The following is a 16,016-nucleotide window of genomic DNA, read 5'->3' as shown; positions in this document are numbered from 1 at the left end:
TCTAATGACGAAACATCACTCAGCTAACCAACAAGCTATAGGATAGAAAGAACATTGCATATTTTGGTGGGATTTGTATTATTTATTCACATAACACAACAGCAAAAATTACAAAATAAATAGTGAAAAAAAAGACAAAAGCAAAACAGCAATTCAGAAGTTGTGTTTAAAGTAAAACAAATCACAGTTAGCCCAATGATCAGGAAACACTCTGCTCACAGTTAAGGAGTCCAAAAATTAATCATGAGTTAAATCATCACAGTTCATTAGTATTAGACTGCATTAGCAAAATGTTTTGAACAGAATATAATTCTTCCTAAATTCAGATTTTTCCTACAAAAATGCCTAGTTTTAACTGTTATGATACCATGTAGTATCCTCTGTAATAATTCAGGCTCAGTACCTCTTTAGTTCTGCCTTACTCAGACAAATTGAGATAAATGACTCAAACGCTTATGCATATGATGCCGTAAACTTACTTTTAAAAAAAGATGATCAAATCATTTATAGATCAGTCTGTTGTTTCCATGTTTTTGCAGTTGTGGGCCAGTGCAGCTCACTCACAGATTATAACAGAGTTCAAGTACGTATGAAGTCTGATGATCTCCAGTCACTCCTCTAAATAGAAATTACGCACTGTAGCCGTTACCTCATCTTTAACGATTTTAAGCTGGAAAAGAGTTGATATATTGATTGAAGCCAGCAAGTAATACTGGTTATTGTAATGTTGTAATGTAGGTAACCTTTTAGTCTGAGGTTTTTCATTCCTTAAGACATTTATGAGCTTATCTGACTGTTGTAGGTGAGTGAAATTAACTATAGATAACTCTAGCTGTTTGGTCTCCACATTCACTCACCCAGTGAAAGTACCAAAGTCACAGTGTATTGATAGAGGTATTTGATCAAAAATATCTGACTTTATGAGTAGTGACCAGTCTTAGTTTGATGCTTCCTACCATCGTCTATCACAGAGTCAGTTCAATGTGTTTTAGCTGCAGGTTAGTTTTGTGTGAAACTAGTTGTAGTCAGTATCTCAGTCCTTGTTCCTCAGTGTTTCACAGCAGGTGTGATGACAGATACTTTCAGAACTGAAATACAAAGTGTGTTCCATTTAAAATAAAATCAACAATAACAATAGCAGCCACAACCTTAAGGTTTCTACAAAGCTTCTTGAGGTTCAGTCTGTGATTCAGCCTATGAGGTTTCTAATGCATTTCCACTTAAGTCAACATGAATGTTTTAGATATTGTTACTTATACCAGTGTTAACACTAACAAAGATATTCCATTTAAAATATGCATGTGAAATCAACACAGCTTTTCATACTGTGAAAAGCCGCCTCCACATATAAGCCTTTTAATGTAAACGTATTCTATTATAAAAACATTTAGCAGGTGTGGTATGGATGAGACGCAGAATCCACTTGAAAGCCTACATGTTGTTCAGGTATCTATACTAGTCTGTTAATTAGTGTGCATCTCCAGTTAAACATCACCACATGCTTGTTGCACAGCAGGTTTTGAATTGTTGATAACTGACACCTCCCACGAGTATTTCAAGTATTTACAGTTCTTTTGTTTGATGACAACCTGACAGATCAGGCAGCACTTTTACAGACTGATACTTAATTGCTGTCTGCTCCACTGTGAGACAGGCAGTTGATCTGAGACAACCTCATGGCTTCACAGCCTTCTGTTATAGGTGCATGCTGGGTAAGGCCTTGTGGGCAGCTGGCAGGAGCTGGATAATGTGAAGTAAGGGTTCAGGAAAAAACTTGGCACAGATGACATGATAAAAATGTTCAGACTTTTAGTTACATATAAACCTTAATTCTTCTAATATGCACTGAGAATTAAGAAAAGCTGAGTGGTAGAACCAAGGTGTATTTTTAAAGGATATCATGTTCTCTTGCTGGAGATGGTTGAGCAGTTTCTCCACAGGTGCATAGCGGCGTAGCGTTGTGGCAGAGCCCACCATCAGCAGCTTGTGTTTGGCCCTGGTGATGGCTACATTCAGTCTACGCCAGTCCTTCAACAGCTCTCCTAACTATGAATGGAGGATAGGAGATGGTATCAGGTCAGGTTTCCGCTCACATGTTCATTTGCTTGTTCATCCATAAAGAGAGAGGCACAGAGAAGAGGAGCAGGGAGAGGAGTCACAAAAGGGGAGTTGGAGAAGGAAACACTTACGTTTCCTTCCTCTACAGTGCTCCTGACAAAAGAAAGCACGATTAGACTTTTGTCCCGTCCTTGGTATCTGTCCACTGTGTTCACTTCCACACCAATGAAAGCAGAGGACTGCAGCAGAGCAGAGATACTCTTTAACTGCTGTCTGTAGGGAGCGATAACACCTATATCACTGGGTTTACACCCTGCCTGAAAAAAAGAAATGAGCTAGGATTAGCACAATAACTAGCTACACCGATACGGTCTCTGATTCGAACACCTTTTCACTCTCACTCTTGTAACTGTATTGATTTATTATCAGTATCAGTCCGTGTACCTTTATCAGCAGTGAAAGCAGCTTGTGTATGAGAGCAGCCTCGGTGTGATTGCTTACGCCTCCCTGCTCCACCAGCTCCAGTGCTGGCACCTAAGGGCAGCAGTAGAGAGAAACAAGATTTAAGACCAGCAAACACTCTACACACTTTCAAACACTGTCCTACATGTGGCGTGTCTGTTATCCCCACAGACAGTCATGTGCCCAAAGCAAATGAACCAAAAAGGTGGGTTTTTTTTATTTAGACCACTTTCTTCATCAGTTATAGTAGCTGCCATAATTGCTCAACCTTCCACCAGACAGAAAAACTACTAATAACATAGTATGTGACATGCAGTTCATTTATGATACTGCTAGATTACAAACTTCACAAAAAGCTTTTTCAACACAAAAACTACTGCTTGAGGTGTACTCTCTCTATATTTCAACCAACCATTGAGCAATCAAGGAAGCAAACAGGGTTGCTAGGCGACAATGCAGCCTGTATCCATGCCAGGTCGTGCTGGGGATGAGTCTGAGAGTAGCAACTAAGCTCAGACTGAACGGAGTGCAGGAAAGGCAGGGAGAGCAGGGCCGAGGCTGTCCTCTCTGATCCACACTCCAACCGGCCCTCATACATCAGGGAGTTACTGAGAGACATTATCTGCCTGAGAAAAGAAAAAGAGCATACGTCATGAAACACACAGCAACTTTAACACTCTGTCTGTTAGATCAAAGTAAATCCAGATTTTATTCATCACAGGTTTATGATTACGTTTATTGTATTATTTCTGACAAAGACTACAGAAACATACAGTGTTATCTGTTTATGTAGGTTTACCTGTTCATCCGGTACTGTACATTGAGTTGGACCACTGCTTCACTATGGAGCTCTAGTCTTTTAAACAGACTTTCATCCATTCCAAGCGACCTGGAGAAAAAAAACTGTTAGCTCATATTTCTATGGACTGAACTCATCGCAGTCCCTACATGTGGAATCTTCACTTTTAATTAAACCATTTTAATGTGAGGACTGACAAAGTGTTGCGTTTTACCCTCATGAAGACAAACACCTGCAATACATGCACTTACTTACAGTGATAGTTTTTTCCATTTTCCCTCCTAGTGCAAAACACAGGTCAACATACACCTCATGTACGCACATGCATACTTTACCTAGCCTCCTGGTTTTGCACTATTGGCGGCAGTTGTTGGTGATCTCCGACCAGGACAAATCTCTTGGCGTAGAACAGGGGTCCCAGACAGATGGGCTGACTGATCTGTGACGCCTCGTCTACGATGCAGAAATCAAACCGCCGACGTGTGAAAATGGGATGCTTGATGCCCATACAGGTGGTTCCCACTACCAGCTAGAGAAAGAGGGAATTGGTATTGAATGGGAATATGTTTTCTCATTTAATTTAAATGTCTTAATATCTACAACTGAGATGTCTTGAAACAGAAAAAAACCATTGAGATCAATAGCAAAATGTAAAAAAAAAAAAACAAAGCTGATTGCAGTGTATGTGTATGTAAGTTAGTTAAAGTTGTTGTAATTATAATATTCCACGAACAAAGTCTTCACCTCCTTGTTATAAAGCTGCTCCAACTCTGAGAGAGCGTGAACCCCCTTCTTCCTGGCACTTTCCTCGGTGTAAGGTAGGATGTCTGGATGAACCTGGAGGAGGCAGCAGAAAACAGGTTTATAATTTTAAAAAAGATAAAATGATCAAATATGAAAAATATATACAGTCTATTCTAACAACTGCTTTGTACTTTAATGCAAATGATCATGCCAGCTTACCAGCAGATATAGTATCTACAAAATGACAGTTTATATTTACTGTTAGAAAACAATTTTGGGAAGTGAAGACTTATTTACTGTACTGCTGTTTACACATAGAATAACACACGTCAACAATAGCTCACCTTCTGCCCCTGCCCCAGACGCAGAAACCCAACCCGGAAGCGCTTTAACTTCAGCAGGATGTTGTCAACAGCAGAGTGGGTGTAGCTGGTCAGCAACACACTGAACCCACACGCATGTAGGATGCGAACCTGCAAGAAAGAGTAAGGAAGAAGGAGAATGGGGGAGGAGGCCATGAGGGAAGTAAGAGAGGTTTAGAGTTCTGGTCTTGCAGGGAGTAGACGATGCTGCTTTATGGTTCAAGTGAGGTAAAATTTAGAGTTTCATATTTACCAGGGTGCAGATGGTCGTGGTTTTGCCTGTGCCAGGCATGCCAACAATCAGCGTGTAGTCTTTAGATAACAACACCTTCTTCATGGCCTGCTTCTGGGGTTTGTTGAGACCTACATAAACACACACACAAATGTTTAAACTGACCCCACGTGCAGTCTCCTACACAAGTGATGACATGTTGATGAAATGATTCCAGGGATGTCTATATCATGTCTACTGTAATGTTTCTGCTGCTTATTTATAGCATTGTTACTCACAATAATGGGAAGACAAAAACTAAATATAGAAAGAGACAAAAGAACATATACACATAAGACATGCAGAGCAGGAAAACAGAAGAGAGAAACTTTGTCACCTTTGAGGATGTTGGCCACAGTGTCCTTGGCCTCTCTGGGCAGAACAGAACTGAGGTTGAAAATAAACTCTGGAGGACGAAGATCGACAACCAGCTCCCTCAGACGATCACTGCACATGGACAGACATAAATAACACCTTCAAATTTTATAGGAAAATGACAGAGCTGCTATCACAAAGCTGTGTAATAAAATGTATGCAGCTATTGTTTAAAGTGTAACCAAATTCATTTCTGAGGGATTAGCCCATGTTACCATTACCCACATGATGTCCTATCATAACTTAATAGTTCATTTTACTGTACTCACCTGTCCTGACAGTTTTCCATCAGTCTGGAGAGATTGGTCAGATGAGTACTGAGGCCCACCACACCTTCATCACCATCCAATCGAAACAGCACACCACTGAACTTTGACAAGTCTCTGTCAACAAAATAAGTGCAAATCAAGTTAGTGACTTTAACTGAGCAGCAACTGAAAGAAACTGTCCTCTTGTTAGTCCTTGGGTTGAAATCTTCCATACAGCAGCTATATATGGATTTGCTCTCACCTGTCCAGAGTGCAGCTGATTGATGTCCTGCTGACCTCACATAGGTACCCTGTTGCTAAGCCGACAAGACGACCCTCCTGGTCACTAACAACAATGCGATCCCCACTGCCCAGACCGTTATTGGCCAAACCGTGCTGCGGTGCCACACTACTTCTGTGGAAGCGATGGAGGAAAACTCCTTCAGACTGGATCGTCACTGGAACACTGAGCTGCAGATTCCCCACACAGCTCCCGTTCTTCTCACTGCAAACACAAATCAGAGGATAGTGACCTCAATGATTACGATTTTGGAATTTGAGAAAATTCTGCAAAGTGTTGTACACAGTATGAAGAAGCTGCTTTTATACATATAATGTTTTATGCCCAATACTTGATTTAACTTTACTGGGAGTGTTTCATTATGGCTTGCAACAGTGAGTGGCAGAGGCTACGAGTGTGTACATGTTTTAATTTGAAAGACCTTCTTCTTACCTCTCCTTAACAGTCTGAAGCCACACACGCTTTCGGCCATTCTTGGCCTCCATGGTGGCAGCCTCAAGGCAGCAGAGCAGCAGCCAGTGGGAAAAATAGCTCAGATGTGGTGGAGTCAGATGACCCGTCTCCTCCTGCAGGAAGTCTCGCACGACATCCTCGCTGACGTCTACGGAGCTGCTATCCACCGCTCTGCAGGAGGAATGAAGACAGGTGTGGAGAAAGAGAAATGGAGGGACAATAAGAAAAGAGGAGGGACAGTAACAAAAGAGGACAAGACCAATAGAGAAGTAATCATAACCTTTTGAGACCACTGAAGTGCTATTTAAACAGCCCATTTAAAAGGTCTGGGAAATGCCAGGTATTTAGACTCATTAAAAACTGTAAGAAAACTAGTTCAAAGGGGTTTACCTCTCATATAAAGCACAGTTTCTCCTTTGAGGACAGTACTGGCAGGTCTGTCTGTTGGTCAGGATGTCAGGAAGTCTGGACAAGCGGCTCCGCTCCGATTCTTTCTCCACACAGTTGTGGATGTGATGAACCAGAGTGTTCCTCAGCTTCAGCAGCTCTGACATAAACACAGAGTGTAAGCAGACAAGGCTCTTCTCTGGTTCCACTGTGCGATCGTGTTGTGGTCAGAATCACAATTTACACAGTTTGGGTGACAGGTAGCTTCTTTCGGTGGTAAGTAATATTTATGTGTGTGGTGGGTTTAACATTCGGCTTTCTCTTTGTAACTACAGTGGATCAACAGGGTCTTTCAAGATACATTTAGTAAAATTGCAAAATAATCCATGATTTCACAGTTAGAAATGATAAACATGTGGTTACTGTACCTCTGCGGTCCATGTGGCTGGCCACTACAGGGTGCAGGCTGCCAGTCTTGAGGTAAAGCAGGAGGCCGGCTTCAGGATTGTATCTCTCCATGCTCATCAGAGTGTACAGAATCACCTGGGGAAACGGAAGCACACGTGAATATGGACATTTTGAAACCATATTGTGTGAATCAGGTGACCTGATTAAATTTGCCTATATTCATTTAAACATGCCTTTTCACCTGACCTCACCAGTCTGCATGTGTACATCTACTGTATATACTGTGGTCCACCAACCTGACTGCGATGCTCTATCGAGTTTGACTCTCTTCCAGTTTTCAGTTCCAGGGGCACAGTCCTCTCCTCCAGGGCTCTGTGACTGCCGTTTTGTGGTCTTTGGATTCGAACATGTGCCGTCACATCAATTTTTCCTTTCAGGCCAAATCTCGGGCACCACACATTCTCTTCTATATCTGCCAGTTCGGTAACTGTGACAACAGTTCCAGAGTCCTGATGCCTGCTTGGAGCTCTGCTGTTGCTAGGGCTGGAGTCATGGAGACAGAGACGGACATATAATCAGCTCTTTAGGTTGACAAAAACATATTCACGGTGGTAGTTACTTTATATACTATAATTAAACTTATTAAACTTGATCAAAATATCCTCACTATGGCAAGTCTCACTTTTGCTCACATAGCATTTTAGTAAATGCTTTGGATAACAAAAATGCAACAGCATATTTATCACCCTGACTAATATGAAGTATGGACACTGGAATCATTATTAGCAGAGTTAATAAAGTTTAGTTATTAAATCTATAATGCTGCACTCATACCTTTTGAGGCTGATGGCTCTTGGTGTTGGGGAGCTGAGGTATTCGTTTGCCCAGTGCTCCAGTGAAGGCAGATAATCATGCAGTTCCTGCTTCATCTCTTCCTGACATACACCCAAACTGTACCTGGAGACACAGACAGAACATTAACGTAATCAAACTGAACAAACACCAAGCAAACAGGTGATAGAGAGGTCACTTACAACTAACTGTTCAACATTTTCCTATCATTTCCTCATAATATTTACTGCTTCTTTCAAGTACTTCATTCTGAATGGGCCTTCAGCTGCCTGCAGGGTATTATCTAACCACTTACATGTCTCCCAGGTACTGAGGACTGTGCATTGCCTGGTCAGCCAGCTTAGAGAGTGTCTCCAAAGAAAAATCTTTAGCCATAGCTGCTCTCTGAAAGACTTCATGGACCATGGTGCCATTCAGCATCTGCTTTGAGCCACCATCAAAACTCTGCATCACATCAAAGAATGGGGGAAGGTAAAGTTAAAATGTATATAAATGTATGTACTGTATGTGTGATGATGTAAACAAACTGGCAATTAGAGGAATTTAATCAGTCACCTTTTAGATACAGAACAGGTTTTCTAAACACTAAACCACCCATTTAAACAAACTGAATTTACCATATCTGCTAACACAATAAGGATGTAGAAGTCTTGGGGTGCTACAACAATATGATGTATTGTAGCCGAAGTATCCCCCTTGTGGTGACATCATGAACATGAGATAAGCATTAGCTTTCACACTATGTGAAGTGGAGACTACTGGACTTCAAGATATTAACAGTTACACACTGATCCAAAAGAAAAGGAGCACATGATCAAAAACCAGCATTAATTTCAAAGTTGTAAAAACTTTTACCTTAAACATATCACCCAGTACTGCGCGCCTCATGCAGCGGATGGAGCTTGAGATGCTGGTACCTGAGATCAGGCTGTCAGGCAGTAAAACCAGGAAGCCCTGCTCCCTGTCCACCAACCAGGACCCGCCATCAGAGAAGCCCTCCAGATGCACCACATCACCAGAACAAACAGGCGTCATCTCCCTGGAAACACCCAATAAATGATAATTATGAACATACGAAGACAGACACAGTCATGCATAGCAAAGGTATCTGAGTGCAACCACATACCAGACACACAGTCCAGAATAAAGGTCTATTTATCACACAGATACACAGACACACAAAATAGAAATGAGAACTAAAATACCACAATTAAAAAGAGATAATAGAAATTAGCACATGGATACAGAATCATATAGTGCCCATTCAATTTGTCCACATGTTGTCATATCATGCACTTGATCTAAAATATTGGACTTTTGTAACTAATTAACACATAGTAAATCATCAAGTTAAAATTAATTTTAAGTATTACTACTTTTTTCATATTTAAGAGTATAAAGATAAGAAACATTATGAGTTAACTGACATTTAGAGAGGTTAGAGCAAAATTCATAAACCTGGGCTGTATCAGAGAATTTTAGGGGAAAAATCTGATTCACATTATGATGAAAATAAAGAACTGAATAACAGCATCAACAGGTCAGATGTCCAGACACAGCATTACCATCCATCTTTCAGCAGACACGTCTCAGTTGGATGTAGGGATTTGTGGCATGAGATGGTCAGTGTTTTGTGACCGGGCCTCTCTGTCACATCCAAAACCCAGTAGCGGTTGTTCTTGCCTCCAGAAAGGATCATATGGTCTGGTACCTTCCTGTAGGGGCAGAGAGGACTCTTATCATCATTCACGCTCATGGTTTCTTCAATCATCTATTGTGCACCTGTTTGTAAATCTGAATGAATTTAACAGCACAGCTAGAAAAATGCACAGGGCTTTGTTTGGTTTAGTGTAGTTAGCAACTTTCCTGTCACAAGCTCACTCCTCCTGCTATGAGGATATCATCTTCATAACTATTCAGCACCACCAACCTGGCAGGTCAGCAGCATAGCACTCTCAAAGTCAAAGACTTGAATTCCTCTAAGGTTTCCATCAGTTACATGATCTCACTTTAAGGCAAATTTACAGTTACCTAACTAAATCAGACTCTGCAGTAACACCCCAAGCCTGTGTGTTCATGAGTTTTCTCACCGGGGCTTTTTGGATTTAGCCTCCTCACTGTCATCCATATGCTCTGCAAACCAACTCTCATCCAACCTCTCCTCCACAGGACATGCTGATGTCATTCCTAATTTGAAAAAACAACACGAGTTAACAAGATATAAAAACAGACATCCAAAGATATGAATATGAATTAAAGCTGTGTTTGTACTCTGTAAATATATTATTGATATAATGACACAACACTTAATATACAGTAATCTGAGATTTTATAATGAAATATCTTTGACCTAAAGGATGCATTCCTGGTAGAGTGCTTTAACTTAGGGTTCACAAATACACTTTGCTAAGGAACTGTTTTTCAGTAGAAAAATAAAATATTCAATTCTGCAATATTATTGCAGAATAATTACAATAAAATGTAAAACGTGTGGCCGGTGCCAATTAAAATCCCAACTTTGTCAGCATACCTCCACCTTGCTCTTGATGGGACGATGGCACTTCGTCTTTGTCTCCTTTCTGCGATGTTATTGCTGTTCTTGTAGCTTCTTCCTTGTTTAGGTCGCCCTTTCCCTCCTTTGCACTTCTCTGCACTTCAGGTGCAATAGTTTGTGCACTAGGTTTGTGCACATGAGCAGTAAGTGTGTGAGTATCCTTATTGAGAAGAGTGTGTGGGTTTCCATTGGTTTTCACCTCAGCTGCTTTCTGCTCTGTTATCACAGTAAAACCAGAATCTTTCTCATCTTCATCTCTCTCCTCCTGACGTTTTCTGTGTCCCCCCAAGGAGCGGCATGACACAGACTTTGTTGTGTTTCTACTGTCATTAAAGACCACCTCAGTACCTTTGCTGTGACCCTCAGGCCTCTCAGACTGACCCTCTAACTGGTCACTAGAGAAAAGAGGTGTCTTCTCCGTCATTGTTACCTTTAGGTTGCTACCTGTGGGGCTGATCCCGGTTCTTGGTCTCTTGGCATTGTGGGACTCTTCAGTCGGACTAAAGAGCCTTTTCACAGAGCCAAAAACTCCTTCTTCCCTCTTGGTCATTAATCTCTGTACACTCAGCCCTTTGGAGCAGGGACTGAGACAGATGGGGGACAGTTGGCTGATCTTGGCCAGACTCGCCACCTCTCTACTGGGCTGGGGGCTGAGACAACCTGCATTTCTGGAGGGCGTAGAGGGAGCGAGCCTGATCTGACTGCTGGGAGTCTCTGGCACAGAGAGGAGAAGATCTGGTGAGGAGGGCAGGAGGTTCTCAAGGTCCCCAAGGATACGCCTCTTTAAAGGGGACTGGATCCTAGATGGAGCGGTTTCACCATCTTTGATCTGAGGTTCAGTCTTGGCAAATGCAGTAATGCCAGTGATGGGTAACTTCTTTGAAAGTGGGTCATCCTAAAAACAGTCAAATGAGTATTTCAATACACAATCTAAAAAAAGTATAACCATAACATCAGTGGTACATTATTTATGCATCACAGAGCAATGAGGTAGTATATTACAGCAGGACAGAAAGGCATATTACTAATAATTATCTCTGAGTTTTCTTTCTAAATTCTCATCAGTGACTTACAGTATTATGACAGCCCTGTCAAGACGAAGGGGAAATAAGGAAAACAGACAAACAACTAACTTAAAGAAACAAAGTCCTTTTTACCTTGTGGTTTTGGGAGAAGAAGGATGAGATATTCTGCTGCCCTCCGAGAGTTACCTGCCAGAAAACACAAAAGCAAAAATATACCATCATTTCATGGGTGCCATGTAGTTGTTGTCCAACATGACATTCAAAAACATTTGACACATCAAACTGTGGAAGAGATACTGATGTACAAAAGCTTCACGTCTAGTGGCCAACAGCTGATCCTGATAACAGCAATAAATCACTGCTGTTAATTTAGACAATATAGACAGAGCAGCTCCAGTGAAAGAGTGGGTGCTTCAACTTTATTGCTCATGAGCAGCCTAACAGCGAGGCCTCTTGCTCTGCTGCCAGTAAACCACCCAGTAGTGTATAAAATCATAACTGAAATTAATTGATTGGTTGATCAGAAAATGTCATGTTTCTCGCTTCTCAAATGTGACACTGCTTTTCTTTGTCTTAAATAATGTTTGGCTCTTGTGATATGCATTTTATAAAATATTTTAGAATTTGCTGCACTTCCAACAACTACAGTGGTCAAATTCTGTTAACACATTATTGTGTCACTAATAATAATCTAACAGCACAATTATATAACAGTATGACAGTCACGTAGGCCTTGTTCTTTCACTTTTGGTGCATGTTCTTGCATAGATTTAAGTATCGTTTTGAATGCGGTAGTTTTACTCGTAATGGAGTATTTTATGTGACCTGGTACTTTTACTTGAGTAAAGGAGGTGTCTGCTGCACACACGCAACAACATGCTTACACCTGAAAACCCACTGAAACCCTCAGTAACGTTTTGTTGTTTATATATAAATGTATGAGTAACGTGTTTTATGTTTCTGATGTCCTGCATTGTTGTTGTTAAAGACAAGATAAGGAACATGGCTGCATCGTTACACGCTGCTTACCTTAGTTTTCTTCAGTTTGGTCCTGTTCATGGTGACTTAGATCACAGGCAGGTGTGTTTATTTATCTGTTTGTCTGTCTGAGGTCAAACTGCTGCTTGTTATCAGCTATATTCTTTAGCTAACAAACTGACGGTGCGGTCCAGCACTAGAGAGCTAACCGCCCAGGCTTCAGTCACAGATATCCGAAGAGAGCTGGTTTCGCTGTATATTGAACGACTCTGCATCTCTTCAACCAGCAGATTATTCACTGACCTACCGGCCCCAGTTACCCAGGTTTTCCGTTAAAACTGCCGCGTAGCTTGGACGTTTGTAGTCATCTTCTTGATCATTTCTCACCCGCCTCTGTCTCTGTGTTAGTGAGCTGTTTAAATGACTGGGGCGCCAAATTTTGTTTCGCGGAACGGAAATGACATCATGTGCAGTTCCGCTAAAAAAAATAAAACGCGTTTTCTCCCCCTCTGTTGGTGGTTGACAGCCAGAAATACACCCTGTGTAAACTGGAATATGAATCTCGCGAGGTCAAAAGTGTAACTGAGTACAAAAATTCAGTTTGTTAAAGGATATTTAAAATAAAGGGCTAAAAAAATCATACAGTGTAATTATTTTTATTTACACTAAGTATTAATACTGCACTGTCAAACATTACCAGTGTCCTGTATTGGAAAAACTTTAAATGTGTAAGTCTAATTAGGAAAATGTATTAAAAGTAAAAGTACTCAATGCATGAAAATGGCCCCTGTGACTGATATTCAGTAATGTGTAAAAGTTTTAGCCACTGAAAGTAAACTAATGATTATTTTTATTAGGAATTAATTTGTTATTATTATTTTCTCAATGAATCAGTTATTTGTTTTGTAAAAATCTAAAGCGAGACATTAAGGACACCCTCACAGTGCGTGTTTTGCAGTACTCCAAACTTCAAAATTACTAAAAATTAATTTAAAGTATTGACATAATTAAAAGGAGGAAGTTGCAGTTACAGGCTACACCTTTCTGAGCTTTAACCCTTGAGGAGAATCAAGATGCAGTAAAGCCAGCTCCCTTTAAAACTTACATAGCCGCCATATCAAGTTAATCTTTATTTAATCAAAGCATGATGGTTCATGGGAATTTGTTGGTATGAGATTTTTTGTATTTCAAAGTGGTAACAATATGAAGAACTCACTTCATTTCTGATCATTTTCGATAAGACAGAGGGAAAATTAAATGGAGATGTCAGTATATTTGCTAGCAGCAATGCTGAGCACCACCAACAGGTTGACATGTGTACACTTTTCATCTGACAACATCATCAGGTCAACATTTCAGTTTTGACCAAATACTATTAACACGCTCATCAGTTGTACTTTGTGTTGAGAGTTAATTAGCAACTGTTAGGAATGCTAAGATGCTAAACTAAGATGATGGACTCAGTAAATATTAAATTATTACCTGTTAAACATCAGCATGTTAGCGTTGCCACTTGTGATTATGATAGCATGGTGATGTTAGCATTTAGCTCAAAGTATCATTGTGCATAAGTACAGCCTCACAGAGTGGCTGGCATGGTTATATGATGTTAATTCAATCTACCTCCTGAGACTGCTTACCTGCAGGAAACTGTGGGACAAATAACATTTGATGTTTAAAGATAATCTGCATGTTTTGTATTTTTGCCTCATCCCAACATGTCAAACCTGAATCCTGTAGGAAACATATAGTCTGCACAGATAGTAGCTGAACGGCAGTCAGTTTTGCTTGTAAGGTTCTTTCCAATTTCCTGTGTCTGTGCACTGCATGTCATACCATGTTCTCTCTCTCCACTTTTCTTGTCGGCACTGTGAACTATCAAATTAGGGCAAAAATGCCAAAAAAGAAGAAAGCGTACAACAGAATGACGTTTCACTAAGCCATTATCAAGATCTTATCTGACTGGTTTATTTGTATTTCAAGGTCATTGGGTTTATCTGCAGCAATAATGTGACTGTTTTAGTATCAGTGGAGGAGAATAGGAAAGGATTGTGTAGAAGAATTACCTAAATACCTATTACAGCTTTGTCTGTTTACCCACTGTTTCTATGAGAGAAGTTCTGCCAGTTAAAATGAAATGAATGGTAAATACTTGTATTGAATGTTTTGTTCCCATTTAAGTTTGTGTTTGCCCCTGAGATCAGTGTCATCAGTGTGAAAAGTGGCTTTCTGATCCCAGAAAGTTAACATTAGCGAGGTTCATAATGCATTAAATGTTCCATGAAATGAAAAATGTGTTTTCTGTGTTAATACATTGTGTTTCTGGGTGTATTGTTCTGTTATCGGTCATGCTAAGTGTGTGGAAAGAGCTAAAGGAGTGAAGCCACATTATATAACTGTCATTCAGGAAGCAGTAATACAGTTCAATAAAGACCTAAAAATGTCAGACCAATTTCATGGTATCCGTATGTTAACATTACCCATGTCCCTTCCTGCTTTGTCTTTCTTCACCTGTTGTCTTCTTTTGGTCTTTCGACCCGTTAATTTCCCCAGCTTTTCCTCTCATTTCCTTTTTCTTTCTTCTTTTCTCATTGATATTCTTGTGCTCTTATTTCCCAGTGGTGTTTTGCTTCCTGTTGTCTTTATTCTCCTCCTCTGATCTACTTAAAGACCACGTAAAGATCACCATGATTACAATCAGCGTGAATATTAGGTGTGTATATCCCTGCTAATGAGCATTTAAAGAAGTCAACAAACTGAACAAATTACAAAATACAATTACAGTGTAACATTTGATCATTTAAACTGTTTTATTAATGGAAGCATAAAAAAACAACAACCTCTAAATCCATCATTTTTCTAACTGAATCAAATATCTTCACTTAGTCCTATGTATAAAATATGTAGCACAACAGTATATAATTAGGAATCTAACTCATAATTATATATTGGTCAGTTATCCCAGACAATGCTATAACTACACACAAATACCACATCGAACATCAGTGCACACACACACACACACATATATCCATTCACGCCACACTACCCCTTTTACACCTTGGCACATTGCATGGTGCAATCCAGCACTATGCAACACTCATGCGAAACTTGAGTGATTCCCAAAGACCTGCCTCATCTCAGAGAGCTTAAAGGCCTAAGTCTGCAGTGCACAATATTGAATCACAGGTAGCATTCTTTTTCTGTTTGTCAAATAACATCTTATGAAAGTCATCTTCATCCTTGTGAATATTCTCATTCATCCAGGTCATAGTTATCTCAAGGAAGTTTTAATCGAAAGCACTGGTCCAACTGAGTTGGACTGAGTTGGACCAGTCCAACTCAGTTGGACCAGTCCCAGCCTGGTCAGATGCGAACACGAACTGATGAAGCCTCTTGGATGAGGTGAAACGTCTTCCTAGACTACAACTAAGTCCAGTTGCTTTCGATTAAAACTTCCTTGAGATAATCTTCATCCTTAATCCAGGGGGATGATAATGCCTTTTGTAAAAATACAGTTGCAGTGTAATGTTTTATTGACATTATTCTTTCATTTTAGTGCTCATATATGTGAATAAAAGCCATATGTTTTCTCATGTTTTATTGTAAAAATTGCATTACTTATGCTTTTAAAATGGAATAATTTGGGCCTTTTTAAGAAGAGACATTCTGACTTGTCACAAGTGTTACTAATAACATTAACAAAGTCCAAGTGTCCCTGTAAGACATGACAGTGTGA

At 40.1% G+C, this 16,016-nt stretch overlaps 1 protein-coding gene across 1 annotated transcript; it reads right to left on the bottom strand.

Moving 5' to 3' along the window:
• Positions 1–153: 153 nt before the first annotated feature.
• Positions 154–12,719, bottom strand: dna2 (DNA replication helicase/nuclease 2). Its single transcript, XM_018666739.2, has 25 exons — positions 12,329–12,719; positions 11,432–11,485; positions 10,251–11,169; positions 9,811–9,907; positions 9,286–9,435; positions 8,576–8,759; positions 8,016–8,164; positions 7,703–7,825; positions 7,165–7,411; positions 6,889–7,003; positions 6,464–6,620; positions 6,053–6,244; positions 5,582–5,824; positions 5,341–5,454; positions 5,034–5,143; positions 4,679–4,788; positions 4,408–4,536; positions 4,064–4,156; positions 3,655–3,848; positions 3,320–3,409; positions 2,933–3,146; positions 2,503–2,592; positions 2,190–2,375; positions 1,900–2,046; positions 154–1,749 (listed from the first exon to the last, which is right to left on the bottom strand). The coding sequence occupies exons 1-25, from the start codon at positions 12,356–12,358 to the stop codon at positions 1,696–1,698; spliced, it is 4,191 nt and encodes a 1,396-aa protein (XP_018522255.1). The 5' UTR covers positions 12,359–12,719; the 3' UTR covers positions 154–1,695.
• Between the last annotated feature and the right edge of the window lie 3,297 nt (positions 12,720–16,016).

Source organism: Lates calcarifer, linkage group LG2 (assembly GCF_001640805.2).
Source record: "Lates calcarifer isolate ASB-BC8 linkage group LG2, TLL_Latcal_v3, whole genome shotgun sequence".
Classification (NCBI taxonomy): Eukaryota; Metazoa; Chordata; class Actinopteri; family Centropomidae; genus Lates; species Lates calcarifer.
Note: the sequence above shows the minus strand (reverse complement) of the source record. Positions and strands in the feature narration are given on the sequence as shown.